Source organism: Ursus arctos, unplaced genomic scaffold, assembly GCF_023065955.2.
Source record: "Ursus arctos isolate Adak ecotype North America unplaced genomic scaffold, UrsArc2.0 scaffold_6, whole genome shotgun sequence".
In the NCBI taxonomy this organism is placed as follows: domain Eukaryota; kingdom Metazoa; phylum Chordata; class Mammalia; order Carnivora; family Ursidae; genus Ursus; species Ursus arctos.
The window spans coordinates 61,761,952-61,786,725 of NW_026623078.1; the positions used below are offsets into that span (position 1 = coordinate 61,761,952).

Consider the following 24,774-nt stretch of genomic DNA (forward strand, 5'->3'; position numbering starts at 1 on the left):
GTAATTAGTACTATGTTAGATCTGTTATTTGGACCAGTAGCAATAATTTTACCTTTCTTCTGATCAGTGCTTATAGCATGTCCTAGTTTATAATCAATTATGTTAAATACTATAGTGACTGACAGTATTTTATGCAGTCTGCAAATAATACAAATAAGGGAAAATTAACTATGTTTTGAGATACAGATTTATTTTAATCAGTTCTATGTTTTTAAAAATCTAAATGCAATAATGACTAAGCCAGAGCAACTTTACTAATTCTCCTAATATTGGTTCCTAGAAGCTTTTCATATTCTCTCTTCCTGTTTTAATGTCATCTTATTGGCTATTACAGAAAGGGCAGCCTTTATTTTTCTGGCTCTGTTAACAATCAGAAGTTAGAAGCCTATCAAGACTTTGAATGCTATGCTTATTTTTCCCATTTGACTTATAACTGTGGGCCATTTGTCACACTGGCTGTGTTTCTCTAAATAGCCCATGTCCCTTGGAATGCATTAAATGTTAAGAACTCATCTGTACCTGTTACTGATTATAACTTATTTAATACGTATGACTACCTCTTAAATCTATATTTAATAACATTGTTGTAGAACATATGAATTAGGAGAAGAAATGGTTCTATGACTAAGTAAGTTTGGGAAATACGTGAGTAAAAGAAAAAAGAGTTCTTTATGTGGCCTCACTGATACTTCAGTAAGATCCAGGGAATGTCATGTTCTTACTTATAAAATTATTTGATCATGGAGACCGTTTCAGTGTAACATCTCATAGAACCAATGTTCCCTGGAACACACTTTGCAAAATGCCGGACTGATGATTCCAGAATGTGCTATCACTTTGGCAATAATTCTAACATATTATTGCCTGTAATTGATTATAATTTTGTAGTACTAAAGAACCGTTTTATATATGCACATAGAGCCTTAGTATTTTAAAGATATAAAATGTCAAACTTAGCCTATTATAAAGTACTATTATTCTTGACACGCTCTCCCTGACTCGTGGGATCCAATACATCGATTTGTTGCTTGTTCCCTTACAGAGCTGATCAGTCTCGCTCTCCTCTCTGCCACTGTAACTGCCACAATCCAGACTCTCAACAGTTTCCACATGGGCTCTTATGATAGACAACTAGCTCCGTTCAATCCCCAAGTTCTCACAACTGCTAACGATTTTTCTAACAGACAAGTCTTACCATATTTCTCTTCTCTTCCTAGAACAGTTCTGATAAACATTATGTTCTCCATAAATGTTTGTGGGATGACTGAATGAACTATGCTTGCAAGACCAGGCAGGCTACTATAAAATGTTGTTCCACAGTCAGCAAGTAACACAAACATTTCATTTTGCTGAAATTACTTAAATCCAAGACAGAACTGAGACGTACCCTCTCTTAATAAATCCATATAAGCCTATTCTATTCCTTTCTGTGATTGAAATCTTCTGGTTACTAGGAATCACTGTTGTTTTGCATTTAGAGGCAATATTATGTGAAAGATATGTATCTTTAAACATTGGAAATATGTTCAATGACAGAACTCCTACAGTATGAGAGCCACATGGATATTGAGTTCCACCGAGAGAATAGCAAACTCATGTCTACCATTTGACAGTAGCAAATCCATGCTAACGTTTTATCAATCTGGAGCACACCACCACTGAGTGAGGGACATCACTTGTACAGTTTAATTTTATATGATTTTTCTTGTTCTCATTTTTCTGTTTGTTTGTTTGTTTGTTTTAATTCTCTTTGGCTGAATTTATATGGTGTGATTTGTATAAGTAAAATGTGCCCATACTGTAACCATACTCTGTATGCATGTTTTACTCTTGGAATATGAAAGAGGGATACAGTAGACAGATGTGGTATTTCCAGGGAAATCAGAAGATGAGTCTGCAACTGGGTTTCAAGACTTCTAGTCATTTAGTGAAAAGGACTTCCCTCCTATGATTTGATCATGTGTGTGGGATGGAGGAGGAAGACTGAAGAAGGAGGAGAACAAGAAGTAACTTCCTAGTAAGTGAAATAGAAGAATCCCAAACCATTTTTATGGAAGAGGTACTATTTGAATGTCCACGTTAGAGACTTAATAATACATGCAATACAGCCTCAAGCTACTTGCAATTTCAAATCTGTCTTTTCACTTGTGTAATGTATAATTTATTATCAAATATACTCTATAATGAAAATTATTATATAATGTATAAATTTTTCTCACAAAGCAAGTAGGTACTTTTGAAAGTGATGAATCCTTGTAGGTCACAAAAGAGCAATATGGTATATTAAATCAATAATTTACTAGATGTGGCCTGTGACTCCTTCAGTTTTAAAGAACTGCTGTACCTTACAAAAGTGCAGGCCCACTTCTAGTAAATTACTTATGCCCTGATATAGCCTGATTGAATGTCACAAATCAAAAATCCTGGTATAGAAAGTGTTTGAAAGCTGTATCTCCCTCTTTTTTTTTTTTTTTTTTTTTTTTTAGAGAAGTCCTTTCACAACTCTTAAAGACTGGAATTGAATTTATAATGCAGACAGCTAATATTCCAGTATTGACTTCAAGATTAAAATTACTATTGCTTCTTCTCTCCTTTAAGACTTTGTTCTTAGTAAGAAAAAAAAAAATTTTTTATTCAGCCATTCATTTCTTTATTTTTCAGCCATTCATTTCATGCTTCTCTTCATGTCTCCTATATAAGCATTTCATTTTGTTTATCTGTCTTAGATGATAAGCCTCCAACAAGGCTATTCTAGCATAATGGTAATAAATATTTCTTTAAATTATAAACTGTTACTTTAAAGAACTTATTTTGATTTTCATTTTCTTCTCCATTAGTTCTCATATATTCACATTTATTTATCTGGAAAACTAAAGATAATATTGCCCTGAGTTGAGTTTCCTATTGCCTCATCTGTTCACCTAAAAAAACAAACAAACAAACAAAAAAGCAAAAATCGGTCTTTATTACTTGTGAATTAATTTTGCAGTAAAATTCCACACTCCTGTTTGACACTTAAAAAAAAAATCCATCTCCATGCTGTAGTCAGTGGTTTGTAAACCATTTTAATCACTCACTAACTAAAATTAGTAGGATATGAGCTTCTACATCTGTGACCTCACTGATTGCCTGGACTCACTCATTTGATTTTGCTGGCTAGGAAGGCCTTCTCTTCATGCCCCAGTGCTCGAGGAGCTGTGCTCTCCATCAGAGTGTGTTCTTAGAGAAAGAAGAATCACCCTATGACATAGACTTATGAATGGCTGTATTCCTTGGATAGATTTGCTATGCTACCAAATACAAATTCTACTCATAGAATGGATGTTAGTAGTTCATCAGTGATACCTATGTCACTCATTTTTAACCTCATTTTCAAGATTGAGGTATAATTCACATACCATAAAATTCACCCTTTTAAAGCATACAATTGTTTTTTTTTTTATCATATTCACAAAGTTGTATAACCAATCCTCTCTCTAATTTTAGAATATGTCTGTCATCCCCAAAGGAATTCCTGTCCCCATTAGCAGTCACTCCTTATTTCCTATACTCCCAAGTCCCTAGCAATCACTAATCTATGAGTTTACAGAAAAGGGTATACGGGAAGACAAGTTCTTAAAATGATTTTGGTTGAATTATTGGTGTTTTTTAAAAACTAAAATCCCTTTTCATTCCTTAGTTTCTTATTTCTAACTCACTGATTTTAAGTGATGGCAATCCTTTATTGTTTAAAAAATTATTTTAAAACAGCTATTAGTACAAAATGAGCTTAGAGGGGAAAAAATCCTCTGTGTCAATTTATTACTCCTGCCTGATTGCTTCACAAACTGATTTCTCAGGAAAGTCTTCCCTGACTTCCAGACTAGTTCAGAGGACCCCATCATACTTCATCCCATTACTTTGAGGATACTGATTACAACTTGTTTTATATTTATATAAAGCCACTTATTTATATGCCCTTTTGATTAGTGTCTGTCTCTATCTCTTAACTCTAAAAATCTATTAAATCGAAGCTTCCACGTCCTTTATACACTATTTATACCTCTGGAGCCTAGCATAGTGTCTGTTTATATGATGGACTTCTAATAAATACATCATAAATGTTAGGAAAACTAAAATATACAGTATATTTCTATCTTGCTGCTGACTAAATGCATGGAATGTAAAACTCAGATTTTTTTCAAACCATTTGTTTAGGGTAGCATAGCAAATGCTATAAAAAACCCATAGCTTTGTAATCAACAAGATCTAGTTTTGAATCCCAGCTTCACTATTTACTGTTTACTTCCAGCCTCAGAAGAGGAAATTTCAAACAGGAACTGGAACACGTAATGTCTGATAGATATGCTATATGGCGTGGGTCCAGATAAAAGGAATTAAGCAACTCTCTGACCCCACAGAATCTTCTGGAGTTGATATAATGAGGGCTTCATAAAGGCCTTAGGAGGATGAGATAATCTCATCAATCCCAGGAAGGAATACAAAGTTTAGAGAAAGGGCAGGAGGAAACTTCCGCATTTCTGCCAAGCTCTTCCCTTGAGAGAGAGAGAGAGAGCAATGCTATTTAGTGACTCTCCCTGGGCGTTGTTCCCTCTAGCAGGAGCTTGTGGCTTTTATTTTCCTCTCCTCTTCATTTTCCCAAGGATGAAGAGCAGAGTACTCCATCTCAAAGGCAGAGGGATCTACACCTTCAATTCAGCTGTTTTCCCAGGAGGGATGTGTGTGTATGGCGGGGTGGGGGGGGGAGGTTGGGGTCAGTGTGCAGTGTTAACAACCCATGTGGATGTGGTCCTTTACTTCTTTGGACTCTTTATCCTTTAGAAGTCCAGGAGGCAACAAGAGCCAATATTAGCAGTGAAACGGAGGAAAAATTGGCCCATCTTCTCCTCTGCCTTACAACTCAGGGGTTCTTGTTTCATGAATTTGGATGGGGAAAAAATTGTTTATATTTCTCAATAGTTATGATTTTTTTTTCTAACTGAATTTTACCATTTCATTTAATTTCAAATGTAGGCAGCAAACCACTGGGACTTTGTCACCGACAGGAATTACAGATGTTTTTATATTACATTATAATTGTTGCAGATACCTCAAAATATTCTTTGTGCTTATCATGAAGTGGTTATTAGACTTGCTAGAAGTTACAATTTAAGGCAATAATTAGGAAGCAATATACTATTACATCAAAATTTGTTTTTTCAATTACAGATTTTAAGTACTTGGATAACTGTGTTCCACTATAATCAGTTTATCTTTCATGCCTATGTGCTTTATTTTATTTTATACACCTACAAACATAATTCTAGGATAGGATTCATCATCACACAAAAAAGAAACCCTATTCTAATTAGATTCCTCCCAAATCACTTCTTTTTACCTTTGTAAGTTTTTGTCTTCTCTTTTCCTTAAGGGGGCTTGGCTCAGAGATTGTTGCTTTGGCCTATGAAGATCTGGAGAATATCAGTTGCATTGGAGAACCCTTTCCTTCTTCCTCTTTTGTCTCTCTTCCTAACAGGACAGATCAATTCTTCCCTAATCAGAAAGGTCTTAAAACTCAGATTAGGAACATGGGGAGAAATACCCTGTCTTGGGATTGGCTTAGGCTTGAAGCTATTTAGAACCTCAATATGGTTCAGATTTGCTCACTAACTCTCTCATATATTTCAATCTAACTGGCCAGTTTTGGGATTTGGGATTAAGAACCAAATTCCCTATTGCACAGAGAGCTCTGTATTGTCTTTTTTTTTTATGTGTATATCTTGAAGTGAATGGCTCACTGGCTGAATATAAGTGTAAAATGAAATTTTCTGTGTTTAATAAAGGGGAAGGGAGCAGCAACCTCCTTCAGGGTATCTCTCTTCAAACATAATAGGCCCAACCTTTTGATTTTACAGTGCAAGACTGCTGGCCTTCTGGAAACATACTTTAGAAATTAACTAAGGGTTCTTACAAGGTATAGTCACAAGGTATACAGATATAAGTTACATCAGTATGTCTCTCAAAGAGATAAAAGAGGAGTTATTTGTTCTTTCTTTATAAATTTGTATGAGATTCTGTCTGGTCTTTGTAGTATCCTTCATAGGCAGTCTGCAATGTTCATTATATTCCAAATATGCTTATTCAAATAATAAACCTGCTTTGTTTCTCGCTAGGTTTTATGGGTTGAATTTTTTAGTAGGATATTTGTTTCTCCAATAGAAGTAAAAGATATATCTATCCTTAGATCTGTTGTCTTATTATCTTAATACCATTCCTTACTTAATACAGTTTGATTCTCAGCATGACTATGAATAACTACTGTTGTATACTGTACATTCTTTATCTGTAAGGAGAGAAGCTCTGGGTTGATTCAATTTTCTGTATAAGTAAATTATTTTTCTGTTTTTCTGTAAAAACGGGTAACATATTAGGGAGGCATGTTTGAAGTCTGACTTGAAAATAAAAACTACATGGTGGTGGAGAATGGAGGTTTCTTAGCACAATGAGAGGCCATGCAACTACCCATTTGGAGTCATGGCACAGTGGCTGAGATGCCAAAGGCAGAGAAAATAAAAATGGTTTAAATATGAGCTCCAAGTCAGTGGTCACAAGAAAATATGTTCTGAATTATAGGCATTGATTTGCAATCAAATTGCTTCTTACATAGGGGACTCTACATAGTATGCTCCAGAATTCATAGCAGCAGGGACTTATTTATAACAATGCTAATGATTCTCTAGACTAGCACGCAGGAGGCCAACTGGAGTGATAATGTAAGTAAGAGTGCCTGGAAATAGCGGGTGCTCAATCACATTAGCCTCCCTTCCAGTTTCATTTTAAATAATATTCCACTCCCCCATATGAAAACGAAACATGCTTTGTTTTATCTCAATACTACTTTAAATTTTTAAGATAGAAAATACATTTGGGGTGCCTGGCTGACTCAGTTGGTAGAGCATGTGACTCTTGATGTCCGGGTCATAAGTTCAAGCCCCTCACTGGGCATTAGAGCTTACTTAAAAAAACAGAAAATACATTATACTTCTTTGTAGAACCTGATTCTGACACATAATCTGTATATTATGTCTGTGAACAAAATTCCTATATATAGCTAATGAAAGGTAGATAATTTGATGATACCTAGAAATAATTTACCACTAGGCCTTTGTTTTATGAGTCTTTCATCCACATGCTTTAATTGTGTCACATATCTAAATGGTATCAAATGCTAAATGGCTCGGTATATTAGATTACATAATGTCTATATTCATTTATAATGCAATGGGACTCCAGACTTGTTTCAAATCTCAAAAAAATTCTATAAACCTTAAGGACATTTGGAATAAGAGATTAGCCCAAGGCAAGCCATGCTGTTTAAGTAGAAGATCTGGAATAAAAGTTGAGTTTTCTACTTCACACACTAAAGCAATAAGACTTAATTAAAAGTAGGTTATATGATGTTACTAACGAGAGAAAACTGTAAAGTTGGAGAGCTATAATTATAAAATGAACTTTTTATTTTTTATTTTGTTTCAAACTTTCTCTTCAGTTGATAGCACAAGAGGGCTCTCCTTTCATTTATTTTTTTAAAGCTTGTATCATTCCACACAGAGCTGGAAGTTGAACAATGAATGGTGCCAGATGACTACTGGATGTATAATCGTAACACTCATGTGTATGTACTTTGGACAGACTTACAGTTATCAGTGACTGAGTTACATAATCTTTTTTTCCCCCCAGAATCTAGGACTTACATTAGCCTGAGGAAATAAAGGGATTGAAAATAATGGTGCAGATGTTCAAAAGAACGAACACTGTCTGTATCTGTTAGGGTATTCACATTCTGTGTAAGGTTGTGTTTCAAATGAAATGCAAAAATGCATTTCAGATGAACACTTTTTATTAGTTATTGGTAGGAATTTACCTTTTCTTAATTCTCATACTTAGCTTGGAGGAACACTTCAAAAATAAGTGGGGAACCCAAATCTCACCACTTATTTTTGATGCCATGCATCCATTCATGAGACATTTAACCACCTACAATATACCATAACTGTTAGGCTCCAGAGATATAAAAAAGATCAATGCAAGGTCATTTGTAGAATTAATCAGTCGACCAAGAGGGCAGTGATTAAGCCTGGACTCCAAAACATGACTGGCAGGCAACTGTGACTTTGAGCAAGTGACTGAACCTGTCTTTGTGTCTTGGTTTCCTCACCTGTAAAATGAGAATATTAGTAGTCCCTAATTCATGGAGTTGTAGTAAGGCATAAAATAATATGTGTACAAAACTTCAAACTGTTCTTAACACAGACAAGTTATTATCTCTTGTTAGTCCTCTCTATGGGCTTGCCATATTGAGCTGCTTGAAATGCTATCTACTTTCCCTGGTTTGCTCTTGCTTCTACATGTTTATAAATGTTCAACCCAAGGTGTGAAACACACCATCTCCTTATGTTGTGTACCTCACCTGGTTCCTTCTTATTTATATTTTTAAGATTCAGTTCATGTCACTTTCATAAGGAAGACTTCCCTGATCTCTCTTTATAACTGGGTCAGATGCATCTTCACGCTGTGCTCGCAGCACTCTGTTTTTATTTCTAGCAATGGACCTTACCTGTCTTTATCTCATCTGATTATAAATTCTCTAAAGGCAAGAACCATATTGAATTCGTAGTTAGTGCAGGACCAGGCATATAACTGGTACTTTTGAACACCTGAAAAAACGGAATGCATGATACCATCTCTTCTGTTCTCTCTAACATATCTCCAAATATGTTTATTCTTAGGGTGTTATTATTATAATTAACTGTCAACTGCATGCTCACTGTATGCTATAGCAATGGAAAAGATCAAGAATACTGCATTGGCCCAGTTATAAAATAAATAAGTCATGGGTATGTAATGTATAGCATGATGATATAGTTAATAATATTGTCTTGCATATTTGAAAGTTGTTAAGAAGAGTAGATCTTAAAATTACTTATCATAAGAAAAAAACTGTAAACTGTATGGTGATGGATGTCAACTATACATATTGTGGTGATCATTTCACAATATATACAAATATCAAATCATTATGTTGTACACCTGAATAAAATAGAATGTTATATGTCAATTATACCTCAGTTAAAAAATATTGTATTAGTACTATGGCTAGTACTCCAAAATTTAATGATTTACCTTTCAAGGTTCTAAGGCTCTAAAATACCTGGGGCTTTAAACACACCAGAGATATCTTTACCAAGGACTTATTATTTCAACTTTAGATTTATTTGATTCCATCCTGGAAGCTTTAGGGAGCAAGGGGAGGATAAATTGGAATGTTTTTCTGCTCATAAGACATGTGATCATATGTCTAAAGGAAATCTGAGAGCTTCAGCCAGAATGCTGGGGAAAAAGCATTCAGACAGAAAGGACAGCAAGTGCAAAAGCCCTGAGGCAGAAGTGTGAACAGTGCTTTCAAGAAACATCTAGGAGGCCTTTGTGGCCCAAAGAGTGCAGTAGCAAGGGAGAATAGTAGGGAGGTCAGAGTATACATAGGTAGATTAAGTGGAATTTCATATTATAAACTCTGTGGAATTTACTCAGATTTAGAAAACCAGTGGTAGATTTTGATATAATCTGACATATATTTTTATTTATTTTTTTAAAGATTTTATTTATTTGTATATTTCTTTAGAGAGAGAGAGCATGTGAGCAGGGGAAAGGAAGAGGGAGACAGAGAGGGGGAGAGAGAGAGAATCCCCAAACAGACTCTGAGCCAAGTGCAGAGCCCAACACAGGGCTCAATCCCATGACCCAGAGACCACGACCTGAGCCAAAATCAAGTCAGACACTGAACCAACTGAGGCAACTTGAAGCCCCAATCTGACATATGTTTGAAAGATTACTTTGTTGTGTTCACAAGAGAGTTCATTGAGAAACATGGGAAAGAGAAACTAGCCAGGAGAGAGGCGAAGAGATAAGAGATAGCTGGTGCCCTGGATCAGGGTAGAGGTGTGTTTATGTAAACAACTATAATGCCATTAGGTGAACTAAATCAAGTAATGAAAATTAAGGGAAAATATGGAATCTGTCACTTCCTGTGTTTCATTACTTTTACATAATATTGAGTCATTTTATGGATAAGAACAATAGGACTTCTACTTTAATCCAGTGTGTCCATAGATAACTAAAGTAACACAGAGTTTCAACAGATACTTTTCAAAGTATGAAAAGTAAGAAGGGAAGAAATTATTTTCCAAACACATTTTTTTTTTTTTTGATCACAGTGAATGGCAGGTACAGATATTCTGTTCTGCTATCATTTAATACATGTGACATTCTCATGAGATAAACTGCAGGGTTTCTCATCACTGAGCAGGACTTACCACAGCATGCTATCATTTTGGATCTACTTCTGACAAACACAATCTCCTAGTGTCCAACATAAGCTCTTGAAAATATTTTCTTCAGATTTAAAATGTACACAATCTTAAAACATGATAAAAAAAAAAACCTATCTTCTAAAATAAACAAACTTTGTAAATTCTTAAGGTTCAGTTCAGGTTAAAAATATTTACTGAGAGCCTGCTTGTACAAATTAATCCATCAAATGTTAAAAAATTATACGTAGCCCAAGACTTTATGAGCTTATAGTCTTCCAGAGTGAAACATTATAAGAAAAAGCAAAATATTGCATTTAAAGAGTTTACAAAGTATGGTCACGTTGGTATTTACTTTTATGTAAAAAACAAAAAACTTTCCTTATTTTGGCACTTAGGGATTATAGCCTAACAGCTCCCTACTTACATACTCTAAAGCAAAGTCTATCAGTCTGTCCAAATTTCCTGCCCATTTTCTGAGAGACAGTAGTCAACATTTTACTGTGGGGTAAGACTTAACACGAAAAGCAGCAGAGCCTGACAATCTAATTCTCAAACATTAATGATATTAAAAGTAGAGGCATAAGCAAATTACTACGTGACACAGGCAATTGCTAGAATACACAAAAATAACGTAATTCTGGAATATTGAAGAGAAATAGAAATAATTAGAAGAATCAGCTGAGGAATAGCAGAATGGGGGGGGGATGTAGGGCAGGTGACCATTGCTTTAAATTACTTTAAATGGCAACCTATATTATTTTTTTAGTTATCACATGTATATTTTACTTTGATAAAAAATGCAAAATTTATCTTAATTAAAAAATTTATCCTTATGACCAACAAACCCTTTGGCTCTATTGCACATGCTTTACTCACTAATTTTGACTTTCAAAGTATTAAATTATTAAATCTGAAAGTCAGCCAGTTCTGTGTATTTGGATTTCTGTATAATTACTATGAAGGAAAACAAATAGATATGTGTGAACCTGATCAAGAAACTAAAATATATTAAGCTCTCCTTATTATGAGACAGTAACACCTTCAGACCCAAATGTTGTATTTTTAATTTATTTTTTATGTTTTATGTATTTATATTTTTAAAGTAAGCTCTAGGGGCAATATTGGGTTTGAACTCGTGACCCCAAGATTAAGAGTTGCATGCTCTCCCAAATGAGCCAGCCAGAAACCTCAGAACCAAATGTTTTAAATAAGTTATTTAATATAATTCTCCCAACAACCTTACAAATTATACAATATTATCTCATACTTAGATACCCAAAATAAATTGTGTAAGGTCACAGAGCTGATTTTAGGTTTTCTCTTGTTTTTAAATCATTGTTCACAGTTAAATACATCTAGGTCTAAAACATGTGCCTTTTCCCTCCCTTTCCTATGCTAGAAATTATCAGTTGTGGTCATATTTTTAACATGAATGTATCTTAGTTTTTGTTTGTTTTTTTTTTGTAATAGCATAAAGTATTTATGGAATAAGTTTGTTTTCCTTGGTAATTTGGCATTATGGGTAAAAGTCTAGTCATATACAACTCATTTGATAGTGAAGATTATTTTTTCTTAAGAAATTTAAAAAATACTAAACATTTGTGCTATTTTTAGGAGTAAATGTGTATCCATATAATAAACATTAACAAATTAGATTTAATTAATGTTAAAATGAATTAATGTTAAAATGACAGAAATATACTAATTCCACTAAATATAACATGCAATGCAAAGTGCAATGCTTGTTTCCAGTGCTGTGATTCTTTTAGAACACTCTGAAAATCACATGTATTAATATTCTAGTATTTGCTGGGAAATTTACCAGGCCATCTGAATGTATTGTGATTAACTGAATCTTCACAATAACCTATTGAATTAATAATTATGATCTAGTTTTAGAGATTTAAAAATCAAGGCTTGTCTTGCCAGAGGTCTTAGATATAGTGAGAGGATTTGAACCCAGGTTCCCTCTGTTTTGTCTGTAGATATGACTATTCACCCAACATGAAATATACTTAATTAGGCTATAATTGATCCCATGAAACATTTTTTGGTTTGGAAGGTCCATTTGTATATATTATGACATATTCCATGCTGAAATTAATATTTTTATGACCTATCAATACAGAAACCTATTGAAAAGAAATAGGATTATTTTAGGCAGGCATATTCTTAGTGAATGCATACTATACTCTGGTGTGCTATCTTTCTCAGCAAAGTCATTGAAAACCATGTATTTAATAATTTATCCCAGTGATTAACACCTATCCTTTTGATCTATGTTTTTCTGTATCCTTTGGCTTTTCTCTGTTAGGATTTTGGTTATTTCTTGTTTGGCTCCTAGAAATTTTCCATGTTATCTTAATGAATTTTCTGGCTATACACAGATTTCTCTTTTGCATGGCTCTGAATTTTAAGACAATGTAATCACTCTTTCTCTTAAGCTTTTTATAAACTTTTCTGTCATCAATTTTTTTCTCTTCGGCAGAATTAAATCCAAATTAATTATTTCTCCTTTTATTCCCTTTATCCTCTGATAGATGAAACCATCAATTCAAGAATTAACTGGCTGTTCTGTTATTAACAGAATGACCATTTAGTATATATGTACCTTTCTTTATTTCTCATTACAACATTTTGAAGTAAAGAATTTCAATTACCCCCATTTTAGAGATGAGAGACTCTAGAGAGGTTAAATGAGCTGTGTAAGTCAGAAGTCATACACATATAATTCTAATACGTGAAAACGTTGTACAATGAGGAAAAATTACTATGTGTAACAGACACCAAAAATCCATACTTTAAATCATCAGATCAATACTGTTGCTTTTTTTCACTGAAATTCATAGTAAGAAATATACATTACTTTATTGCAAGTATACATACACATCTACATGTATGCAACACACATCTCATGGGATATTGATTCTATTTTATTTCTCTCTCTATATGTAGCTCAAAAAAGTCCCACAAAATAATAGTCATCCTTACTATGGTCTTTGAATTATAGTATTTTTCTCTTCTTTTATATATTTATCTTTTATTTTATTTTTTATTTTCTTCAATGTTATATCAATTATAAAAATGCTGGTCACAACCCAGTGAATTCATTTTATGACTCACTAGTGGTGACCCATAGTTTGGAAAATCTGCCCTAGATGATATCATCTCCATGTCAATTTTGTACAATGCATTAGCATCATTCAACTGACTACGGAGTCTGTGGTAACTTTCCACAGTGATATCATTGTTTCTCTCTCCTTACTGAACTGTTGTTTGTTTGTTTGTTTTTTCACTGTATCTCTCTCCTCATAAAGTTGTATGCAAGCATATGATTTTTCAATATGAAATATTTTAGTTATAAAATCCATTTTCAAAAGCTTGAAGTAAAATTTTCCATTGTCTGGAGTTGAACTATACATTGCTTTATTTTAGAATGTCCAGTTTTTCATTAAAATAATTTTTAAACCACTGTGTTGGATTTCCTTTTTAACACTCAGATACGGGTTTTGGAAAGGCCACGGGTCACTAGTTCCATGAAGTGGCAAATTGGTCTTTGTTTTGGAAAATTCTCCTGGTATTTATCCAGAAATATATATTCATGAACCATCATCATCACGACCTGCTCCACTGTTAACTAAACACTTAGCAAATTAAACACCCTATGTGAAGGTGATGTCTCTGTTTCTGGTGCCTCTTCAGTAACTTCCTTAATCTCAAAAACAGTAAGTCTCTTCCCCTTGAACATATTTTTCCTATTTTTTTCCCTAAGATCAGTAGTCTTCTCCTGGCTACGATCACTGTCAGTTCCTGCATCAAACTGCATCCAGCACCCTGGTCTCCTACTAACTCTACCTGTGACAAATATGGCAACTTACCTATCTGATATTTTGTTACTGAAACTAATTTTAGGTCTTCCTCCATTTTACTGTGTCCTGGAGTCTTCCCCCAACTGCTAGAGCTGCCTCAGCAGTTCCAACATGGTTTTCACTTTTAGGCAACCTTAATTTTTAGGAGAAATGTGTAGTCTGGATAAAGATTTATCACCAGTTCTTGATAATATGTTAAGTCACTGCATTTCTCTATTTTGTTGAAATGTCACTTTCAGCATGTTCATTCTTCATTTACTCAGACAATATTTTCTGAGCACCTAATCTTTTCAGGCACTCCTCTAAGTCCTGAACACAGAATAGAACAGGTACTACCCTTATGCTCAGAAAGCTCGCCTACAATAATGTGTGCAGCGCTTTAGAGACACCTGGGAACATAAACACTTTTCCAAAACCATTTCTTTAATGAATCCAATTTAAAAATCTTTGATAAAATCTCTGCATGGCTTATACCACACTTGTAGATTGAATGTTAAGTGGTTGATTTTTAAAAATATAGAAATGGCTTTAAATATTTCCTGATTCTAATACTAAAAACTCAGCAAAAAAAAAAAAATGTTTTTTACCGTGACAGCTTGGTAAGGCTCTATTCCATCCAGGTCTTCCATCATCTCCCATGATACAGGTGAGTGTCGAATAACCTTGAAGAACATAACCAGCATCACAGTAATAGGTGACTGTTGACCCTAATTTATAATCCATTCCGAGTCTGGTGCCATTCATTATATTGCCTGGATCAAAGCAGGACTCTCGAAGTTTTGCTGAAAAACAGTGTTGATATAAAATGAATTGTTTTTAAGATACTACTTTCTTTGAAACTTATATATTTCTTCATTTCTACTTCCAAACAGATGGGAAAGTACCAGCACCCTTTCTGCTTCTGTTTGGGGGCTCAAAGTGCAAAGTAGCCCATAATCATATCTGACATTTTGCTAATTCATGTTGATGAATAAGAGAATAAAATTTTTCATTAGTCTTATTAAGACTAGTATCTAACATGCAGTCAAACATAGAGTTTTAGAGTTTATTATAAATTATTATATGCTATGATCCATGCATAAATATTTTAGATGAATTATTTTGGGAAAGAAGGACTTATTTTTTTATTTAATATTGCTTTATTTAAAAGCTCTTCTCCCAAATAATGGACACTCATTCCATGTGACTGGACTGGGAAATGATACTACTGCCTATGTTGAGCTCAGTTTATTTCACCACTGGGAAGAAGGTAAAAGACACTTTTCTCCACTCTGAAATCATTTCTTGTAACCCATCTCCTCTGGTCATTCCCCCATTTCTATCAGAGGCTACGCATTATCAAACAGCAGCAAAATCTTTATGACATCCAAACTATGATTTTTGGGGCAGAGAGTTTCCATCCAACAAGTCAAGTACTTTTATTTATTTATTTATCTATTTATTTTTAAGATTTTATTTATTTATTTGTCAGAGAGAGGAGAAAGAGAGCGTGAGAGCACACAAGCAGGGAGAATAGCAGGCAGAGGAAGAAGCAGGCTCGCCGCTGAGCAAGGAGCAATGCGGGACTTCATCCCAGGACCCTGGGATCATGGCCTGATCCAAAGGCAGACGCTTAACCAACTGAGCCACCCAGGCGTCCAAAAGGCAAGTACTTTTAAAGCTAACACTAACAGACACATTGAACATTAAGTCCATTCACGGCAAATGAATTAAAGTTTTCTGTGCACCCAGATAGTGAACTAAAGAGAGTGACAGAACATTTTGAAAATATGTAGAGAAACAGAATGGTCAGTTCATCCATTTTGGGGACTAAGCTCTAAAACAAATTGTTGTTAACGGATCTGGGTAATACCTTAATATTTCCATTTTATTATTACTATTATAGATTCCTTAAGAAATAGTACAAAAACTTAAGGGCCATCACAAGTTCAGGATAACAAATGTGATTTTCTACATTAGAATTTATTTTATGTTAATGGGAAGCCAGGAGGTGGGTATATCTCTGCACATGACTCATGGAATCACTGGAATTTAAGTCAACATATCTTAGTGTTTGGCTATCACAGAAATTATTTTATTGTAAAATCTCCAACCCTCATTAATTACAACAGTAGAAATATATTTCTTCCATTCATAAAACCTTACGGAGTTCAAAGTACTTCAACATTCATAGGAAATGAGGAGAAATTTGTGCTTTAACACTATACAAGATTTCTCTCCACTCAACTAAAGAGGAAATGGCAGAACCAAACACTAAATGATTTTAATAGACTATCAGAGGAATGAAGTTCTGCTTCCTTTCCTTTCTTCTTTTTTCCCAGCAAGTAATTAAGAGCCCACACTACTCAACAAACTCTGGAAATACAGCAGTGGACAATCAGAATCTATGCTGGCCAACATGGCATTTACAATTTATTAATTGTATTAAATAAATGTGTGTAACTGTAATGATTATGGCATAAGGGGAAGTATTCAGGAAACTTCCTGAAGAACTGACATCTAATCTGAGCATTGAGAGAAATGAGCTAACTAGGTGAAAGACAGACAAGGTGCGTGAGGTGGACAAGTCTGCATGTCAGATAAACCTGATACCTGAGTTTCAATCCAAAGCTAAATAACTTGATCTTCTTCCAACTGCACATACACAGATACACATACATGAAATCTGCACCCTACATATTATTCAGAATTCAAGGTAAAAATCACTTCTCCATCCAACAAACTATATTTCTTCCCCTGTAAACTATTCGCACAATACTGTTTTCCAAAAAGAACCAGCAGTACAGATACTCAATTTGGTCACTAAGAATGGGACTTCAGCGTTACAGGAGTCGGTTTCTTTATTTTAAAAAGGAAAACTGCACATTGAGTCTTTCCTTAAACAAGCAGGGAAACAACATAACTTTTAGGCAGATCAGAAACCTAGCCTTTATAGTTGGCCTTCGTGAAATTGAGCAAAGTCCCTTGAGAGAAAAGGAAGAACTGAAATTACTGTTTAAAAGGATTCATCTCTTTGGCAAGTGTAACCACCTCATTTTCATCTTTTGAAAAGTTTGCTTTTTCCTTCTTTAAAGTTTTCCCAATAGTTTCAGTGACTTATCTGTGAATCTATATTGCAAATATCCTACTTTTTGAGGAAAGGGAAATTTGGCCAACAAACAAAATATATTGCCTCTGCAACAATTTTATATTGCTAGCCTCATTTTGAGAGGATTCATTTATCTCATTATTGTTTTTACATACTACTTTAAATCCTTGGTGAATAGCTTTCTATGAATAATACTGCCCTTGTTTATTTCCAGGTCTGCCATAGCAATTACCTGGAAATTTTGGAAACACCTGGAGAATCTTTATGCAAAGGTCTAGGCAGTAGATAGAAAGGCAATTTGAGTTTTTGAAAAAAAATGTGAGGCAGACAGGTTGATAGCATTATTTTTATGAATAATTAATTTTATTTGCCTTCACAGTAGTTTGCCTACTGAATAGATCCTAGGCAAAAGACTCTCTTCCTTATATTCTCCAAATAAAGCATATAGGAAGATGTCTGCCGCAAGATGTAAGCAAGCATAAGCAATAAAGCTTGTATCTTACATATGGTTTTTACAAAACTTTTACAAAGCATTATTTTTCAGAATTTTTCCACCAGCCAGTAAAGTATCGTAAATGCTTATTTTAATGAAAAAAACTGACATTAGAAAGCCATAAACTGTGCCTTGAAGAAGAGTCAGTTGAAAAAATTGAAGCTTTACTATGCTCTTATTTCCATTTTATTCCTGAAAACAGACAGATGTTGAGATAATATATGTTTATTATATATATAACACTATGTAGTTTTTTATCATACTTTGCACAAGACTTAGTGATAATTATGTTTGCTGAATTCATATGTAATGATTGATTTATAATTTTTTTTTTTTTGCTGGGAGAAAAAGAACCATAAATATATTTATTGTTAAAGGGATTTTACTTCAAAATTCATTCCCACATAGAGCTATACACTCAGAAGGGACCACTACTATGAATAATGTCAGTCTGTGTATAATCAAAAGTAGTTACATGTTATTTTTGGTTTTGAAGGGTGACCAGAGTATATAATATCCAACTGCCTGTTATTTCCAGGATAATGGACATGTGTGGATGGGCATATACCGGCTAGCATGAATTCAGCTACTAAGAACTAAGCTCCCTTCAAGATGTATATGCATTGCATTTCCCTCATCTGATCATAAAAGTCCCAAGAGGCCTCCCTATTGTAACTGTAAGAGTTAACCTAAGGCTAGATGTCCCTGGGTGCTTTTAGAGAATAAGTATAAGCCATAGATGTATCTCTTTTATTTTGGAAAGTTTTTCTGCAATGGAAGTTAAAGGATTGCTCCCAGAATACCTCAGGGTAACATAGAAATGTAATAAGTTGCTCTGTGAAAAAAATACATCTTAACTTAAATTGGTATGTTAATTTAGAAAGTAATTTATGTTACTGTTAAGGTTCTTAAACCAGGTGGCTAACTTATACCACATATAAACAATCAGTCATAAGTCTTCCACTGTACATATTGGTGTCTATAAATTGGCATCCTCTGCCAGCTAAAGCATCAGCTGCCAGGAGGTCCCCTTCAGTAGCACAAAACTGTGAATATTCCCTCTCCATCAGAATCAATATATTTTGTTAAAAGAATACAAATATTACTACTATATGAGTCACATCTGTATAAATGTTATAATTAAGAATATTAAGATATACATATAATTAACATTATAATCTAAAATGGTCTTAATATTAAAACAATGCCTATGAAAGCACTGTTTAAACTCTAAATATTTATTCCACTGTAAATTTGTTAATATTGTATCTCACCGAAATTACAACGGAGACTAGGCCTGATTTAAAATCTTCGTGGAGACATTGCTTTAAAATTAGCCAAATGTCTCCCCTTCAGCCCCAAAGTTCTACTTCTCTGATCCAGTTTACTACTGTCTATGACATAAAAGCATATCCACAATTTGCTTTACATAAGCATCAAGTGCTATTCCTTCCAGAATCCACGTTGGCAGGCTCGTATTTTTGCAATGTTCAAATATAGCATTGGTTCATAGCACAACTCCTGTGTATTTGCACACAAACAAAAATAAGATTCAGTGTCCGTCTTCAAGCGGGAAATGGAGAGAAAGATATGAACACGAGCAGTGGTACCTGTACTCTGGTGTGAGCTCTAATAGAGGTAGGTGTTGCTTTTAAATTAAAGGCCTACTAAAATATTATGTATTTAGAGTGAGTCAAGACTTAAAAACTTTACTTTTCAGTGCCAACAAAACATGCTCAAGGGAAGGTACAGGACATGGATTACAAATGACAAAGGAAAACTTTTTACTATCCGGGACCTCAGTGCATGTCAGTTTATTTGGGGTGATGCATATTTTATGAAAATTTTTAGATGTCTCTCTATGGCAGAAATAGACATAAGGACCACTTTACTGGCTTTAAGAAACTAGACAAAGAGGTAACATTTTTTGAAATAAGGATAGGAAACAGGGAGGCTGATGAAAAAGACTGACCATGGAGACCCTGCAGTAGGGAATCGAACTTCTCCATGGATGAGAGTTGTGAGGACCAGTCCAGAGAATTAATTAGGTTGGATTTAGGGAGAGCCATGAACTCGATATTAACATCAGAAAGAAATACTATCTGGAGTATAAAAATAAGACTTCATGAAATTGTGTGTAAGTGGGTATTAGTGTAGTAGCTGAGCATGGTGGGAAGTAATTGTAGGGTCCAGGGAGAAAGACTGAAGTTCATGGCATGATTATGTATTTCTATTTGTACTTTTATATTTTTATTTGCTTTTATTCTTAGTAGTAATAATTTATGTCACTTCCTGTAATTCTTCTTAATAATCTGATCCTTAGATTTGTCATTTGTAAAATAGGGGTAGCAATACTTACCACCTAATTCTGTTAATTTAGTATTTTGTTGCATTTATAAGTGTGCCTGCTCATAGGAAGGACAGAGAGAATTCATTAAAAAGAGCTGATCGTTGTACCTAGAATAGAGTGGGTACATAATGAATAGTTTTATCTTTTAAAATTTTGCATTTGTGGCCCTTTTCCTAAAGCAGCATAAATCTTAGGTTTTTAGAAATAATGGGACATGGGAATGGATCAATCTGGGAGACAGGAACGCATGTACAGTTAGCTAAGAAAAATGTTGAGTAGGTTTTAACTCAAGTGCTTAACTACATGGATTTGGGAATGGCTACCTGGAACGTTAGACACTTCTTATGACAGACCTGAAGAGACATACCCCCCATTCCATGGCACATGCAAAAGGAGTTTCAAGTGTATATTTAATATTATATTTCCTAAGACAAGAATAAAGAGATCAGAAGCAAAGATGACACAATATTAAGGTTTGTCATGTTGGATGGTAGATATTATGAAGTTTGTTTTGTTACTCTGTATAATCTTCAGTTATTGAAAATATTTCATAATGAAAAAAGGCGAAGTAGTAACAAATCCAAAATATGTACTTTTAGTACTCAATTGATAACTTGAGATAAATTATCAGTATATATATACATTTTTGAACTCAATTATTGAAAAAAATTTAAATTTAAACAACTAAGATCTATTTTTTCTTATAGAATAAAAGTTAAGAAAAATATATTTATAAACATCCATAAGCATTGTAATTCCTTTAAATACTTTCAGAAATATTCTAAAATATTATAATCACTAGTATATTTTATTCTCCCTATTCCGAATATTGACACATTTAAATATCTTTGGACATTTTCTGAAACGTAATTATCAGTATACTTTGTGCTCCTTATCACAGAGAGTAGTCTCTGAATAAAGATGAGTGAGTCTTCAGTCTCCAAAAAATTTGTTGTTGTTTTTTTTAATATTTTGTGGTCTTAGCCAACTACCACAGTGTACTAATTGCTAATTTGTTTGCCTGATATATTTCCTTTGGTAGTAATTAGGGAAATGCTAATTTCCTTCTCACTGATAGGAAAAGTCTACAGTGAGAGCCCTTTTATAAGATGAATTGTAGGTAGTCTGCATTAAGAAATACACAGATAACTAACCGCTGACAATGGCCAATACAGAATTATTCTCCTGTATAAAATACAATCTAAATCATGCTGCTGAAATCAAATGTTCACATTTACCTTTATATTCTAAATGAAATCCAGTGTAACTAACAGATCCATCACTCCGAAAAGCCAAATGCATAGTATTTGAGCTGCTTTCTATTCTCTCTGGTAACTTGCTGTCTTGAAAACTTCCAATCAGTGGGCTATTACTGTCTGGTCCATCATATATATAGAGGAAGTCATAGTTAGGTTCTATGCTAAAACTAAAAAGAGAGAGGGAGAAAGAGAGAAAAGGAATTTGAATGATTACTGCTAAGGTGTTAGACGTAATAGTCAATAATCATATATTAATTCAGTCAATCTCTTTAAAAATAATAGATCCTGTCAATAATAAACTAAGTTGAAAATTTACCTGGCAACAGCACATTGAATATGAATATCAAAGCAGTGAAAAAGAGAAAAGACATCTTGATATTTTCAAATATTTCTAAGTTGTCACTGTGTCTACAGAGAATACAAATGATAGTAAGGCAATTTCTAATGAAAGGTTACTGGGTTTGGAATCAGAAACACAAGTTCAAGCCTTGCTTCTGCCCTTATTAGCTACATATCCTTATGTAAGATACTTTATATCTGTAAAACAGGGAGGACAACATCTATTTTAAAAATTTTTCATCAGATATTTTGCATCATGAAAATGCAACCTCTTTTTTCTTTGTCAATGATACTATTTGACTTGAACTTCAAAATTTACAAGCATATTTGCTGTTTAAAATTCAACTCTACAGATATCCAATTCAAGCAAAACTTTGAAATACAAAATTTACATTTAAATTACTCAAATGAAGTCCTGCACATTGTACTTGGTATTCTTTTTCCTGAAAGTAAATACATTTTCTTCTTTTAGAACTTGATGTTAAGAGAAATCAAACGAACACCCTGTTTGTCAAAATTAAATAATGTGTAAATAAGGACATTTTAGCATGTAAATTATTCAAATCAATATTTTGATATTTCAGATTTGCCTTAACAACCTTCAAAAGAATGAGAACTGTCCCATAATGATTATAGAACCAAAATATTTAGAAGCCAAAGACATACAATCATTTGTCTATTACCTAGCTCATACTGTAGCAGAGAAAAGGATGGGTCAGTAAGAAAAATCAACAAGTTCACAATATTAAACAAAACCAGTAAAGCTTGCAATTGTTAAACAACTATCAGTGGAAAAACTGTCTTGTCAGATTTTATCATCTTCGCATATAAATAAGAAGCTTGTTAGGTAAGAAATGGTCTTTCCAAATCTACTGGGTATATAGAAGTTAAATTTCCACAACAATTCTAAATCCTTACGTATGCATGTATAAGGAATAGGAATCCAGCTAGTTTACTTGTGCATAAATAGTAGTGAAGAAAGACTGGTATAATGCAGGGATTCCAAACTTTCAATAAATAAGGGGCCCCATAACATGAGAAAGTTAGGGGACCACAACACTGTTCTATTCTGTTTAATTTATTCAGTATCTATCTTCATTAAGTCTAAATCAATTAATTACTCTTGAAACCTTTTGGTGGATACAAGGCCTAAATTTTGGTAATTTTTGCTGTAATATAGCAGAAATCAGGGGATAAGGCCTAATTTTGTTACTTACTACCCTTCTTCTGGGGTAAAGCACAACCTTTCTGAAGTGCATTTCTTTCAACATTAAGATTTAATGAGTATTACAATTTCCTTACCTATGTTACTGTTGGCAGAATCACTAGAAGCAAGTGCTTTATAAATGATATAGCCATATGTATTATCCTCAGAAACCCGAAAGCCTACTTAACAATGGACTGAAGCCCATTTCTTTTTAGTTTCTAGTTTGGGCCTAAATAAGTATTTCAAAATATTGCTTTGTAACTTTAAAAATGAGAATAAAACAAAGAAGTCGGTTTTTTTTTTTTTTTTTTTTTTTTTTAGGAAATTTCAGAATCTTAACTGTAATGACTATTTCTCCTGAAAAAAAAAAAAATGGAGAGTACATTCTAATAGCACATTCTATTTTATAAGGCAGTTTCATAAATATTAACTTGGTCTTGTCAATAATCCTGTGGTATAAGGAAGGGATTATCATTTCCATTTTCTCAATGAGCACACTAAGGCCCTGAATGTCAGTGGTCTCTCCAGGGTCACATAATAAATGACACAGCTGGAAATCAAATCTAGGTCATGCATTTCATCTAATACAGCCTTCTACCACTCATTTATTAACTAAAATAATTTTTTAAGTCCACTAAGGCCAGTATCATTCAAATTGACATTTCTAATGTCTGTACTGCCATTTCCTCAACTGTAAAAGTGACTATAATAACCTCAACAAGTTGTCTTATAACTGAGTCCGGCCATATAACTAACATTATCATCACTGTTGCTGTGTTATTACTAATTATCAATATATTGCTACAAATTATAGAAATAAAAAGTCTGTATATTGCACTTCTACAAATTTTTATGAGTTCAAATTGCTTTTAGACCTGGTTTCAATATATTAGAAAAAAGTACCTATTTAACCTTAACATTTTGCATAAATACCAAGCAGCTTGAACCCACCAGCAGAAGGAGAGGTTGTGTTACTAGAGCCAATGTACATCAATGGACACTGCAGGTTAGGAACATTTCTACTTAAAGAACTCTTTGAGTTGCTGATACCTAACCCCTCCCATTGAAATATTACGGGAAGGGGTTAGACCAGGTTTTGTGACAACAGCTCTAAGTTCCATGTGAAGAAACAGGTTCATTATAAAAAATAACCTACCCGAGGTAACACAGATATGGTGGCAGAGTTTGAGCTCGAAGTCAGCCACCTTCTTTCCCACACAGAAAGCTGAATCCTCTGCTACTTCAGTACTAAGCTTACCCTGCAATCGACATTACTAACCAACAAATGTAAATTCTGGAGCATTCCCATGTAAAGCTCTATCATGAGACAAGATATGCTGAGAAATCATATGGGAATGATTCATCTCTCCTCTGTCAGCTTGACTTAATGAGATCACCATAAAAATAACAGGTAGAATACATGTTTTCAGAAGCTGAATGGTAATGCTGCACATATGGGTATTTAGATGCTACCAGAAGATTTTGGGTGGCACACAAACAGGAGGAAAAAATCCCGGAAATATTGACCTTTTAATCTTGATGTTTGGGAAAAACTGAATTTTTTTGAAGCAGAGATGGTAAATACAGGGAAGAGAGGAAAGGTTATAAAGAGATCACATTTCATGAGAGACAATAAACCACTTGAGCTTTAACCTGCTTTCTCTACACTGAAATCTGGAGAAGATGCTCACCCACTAGCCTTCAGAACTACACCAGCATCTATACTATTACACGAGGCTTTGCAAACTGCTGATTGCAAAACATTACTACGGGAATTAATGAAAATTAATTAAAATGTCATATATAGAAATAAAACTTGG

General features: G+C 33.9%; 1 protein-coding gene across 3 annotated transcripts in view; it reads right to left on the bottom strand.

The window, feature by feature from the left end:
- CSMD3 (CUB and Sushi multiple domains 3) overlaps nucleotides 1-24,774 on the bottom strand; it is a 1,143,082-nt gene that overhangs the window by 225,202 nt on the left and 893,106 nt on the right. For all 3 annotated transcript variants that reach the window (XM_026495547.4, XM_026495546.4, XM_026495545.4), the window contains 2 exons: nucleotides 21,388-21,575; nucleotides 14,806-15,000 (listed from right to left, as the gene is read on the bottom strand). In XM_026495547.4, coding sequence (XP_026351332.2) covers nucleotides 14,806-15,000; nucleotides 21,388-21,575 — 383 coding nt within the window. The remainder of the gene's footprint in view (nucleotides 1-14,805; nucleotides 15,001-21,387; nucleotides 21,576-24,774) is intronic.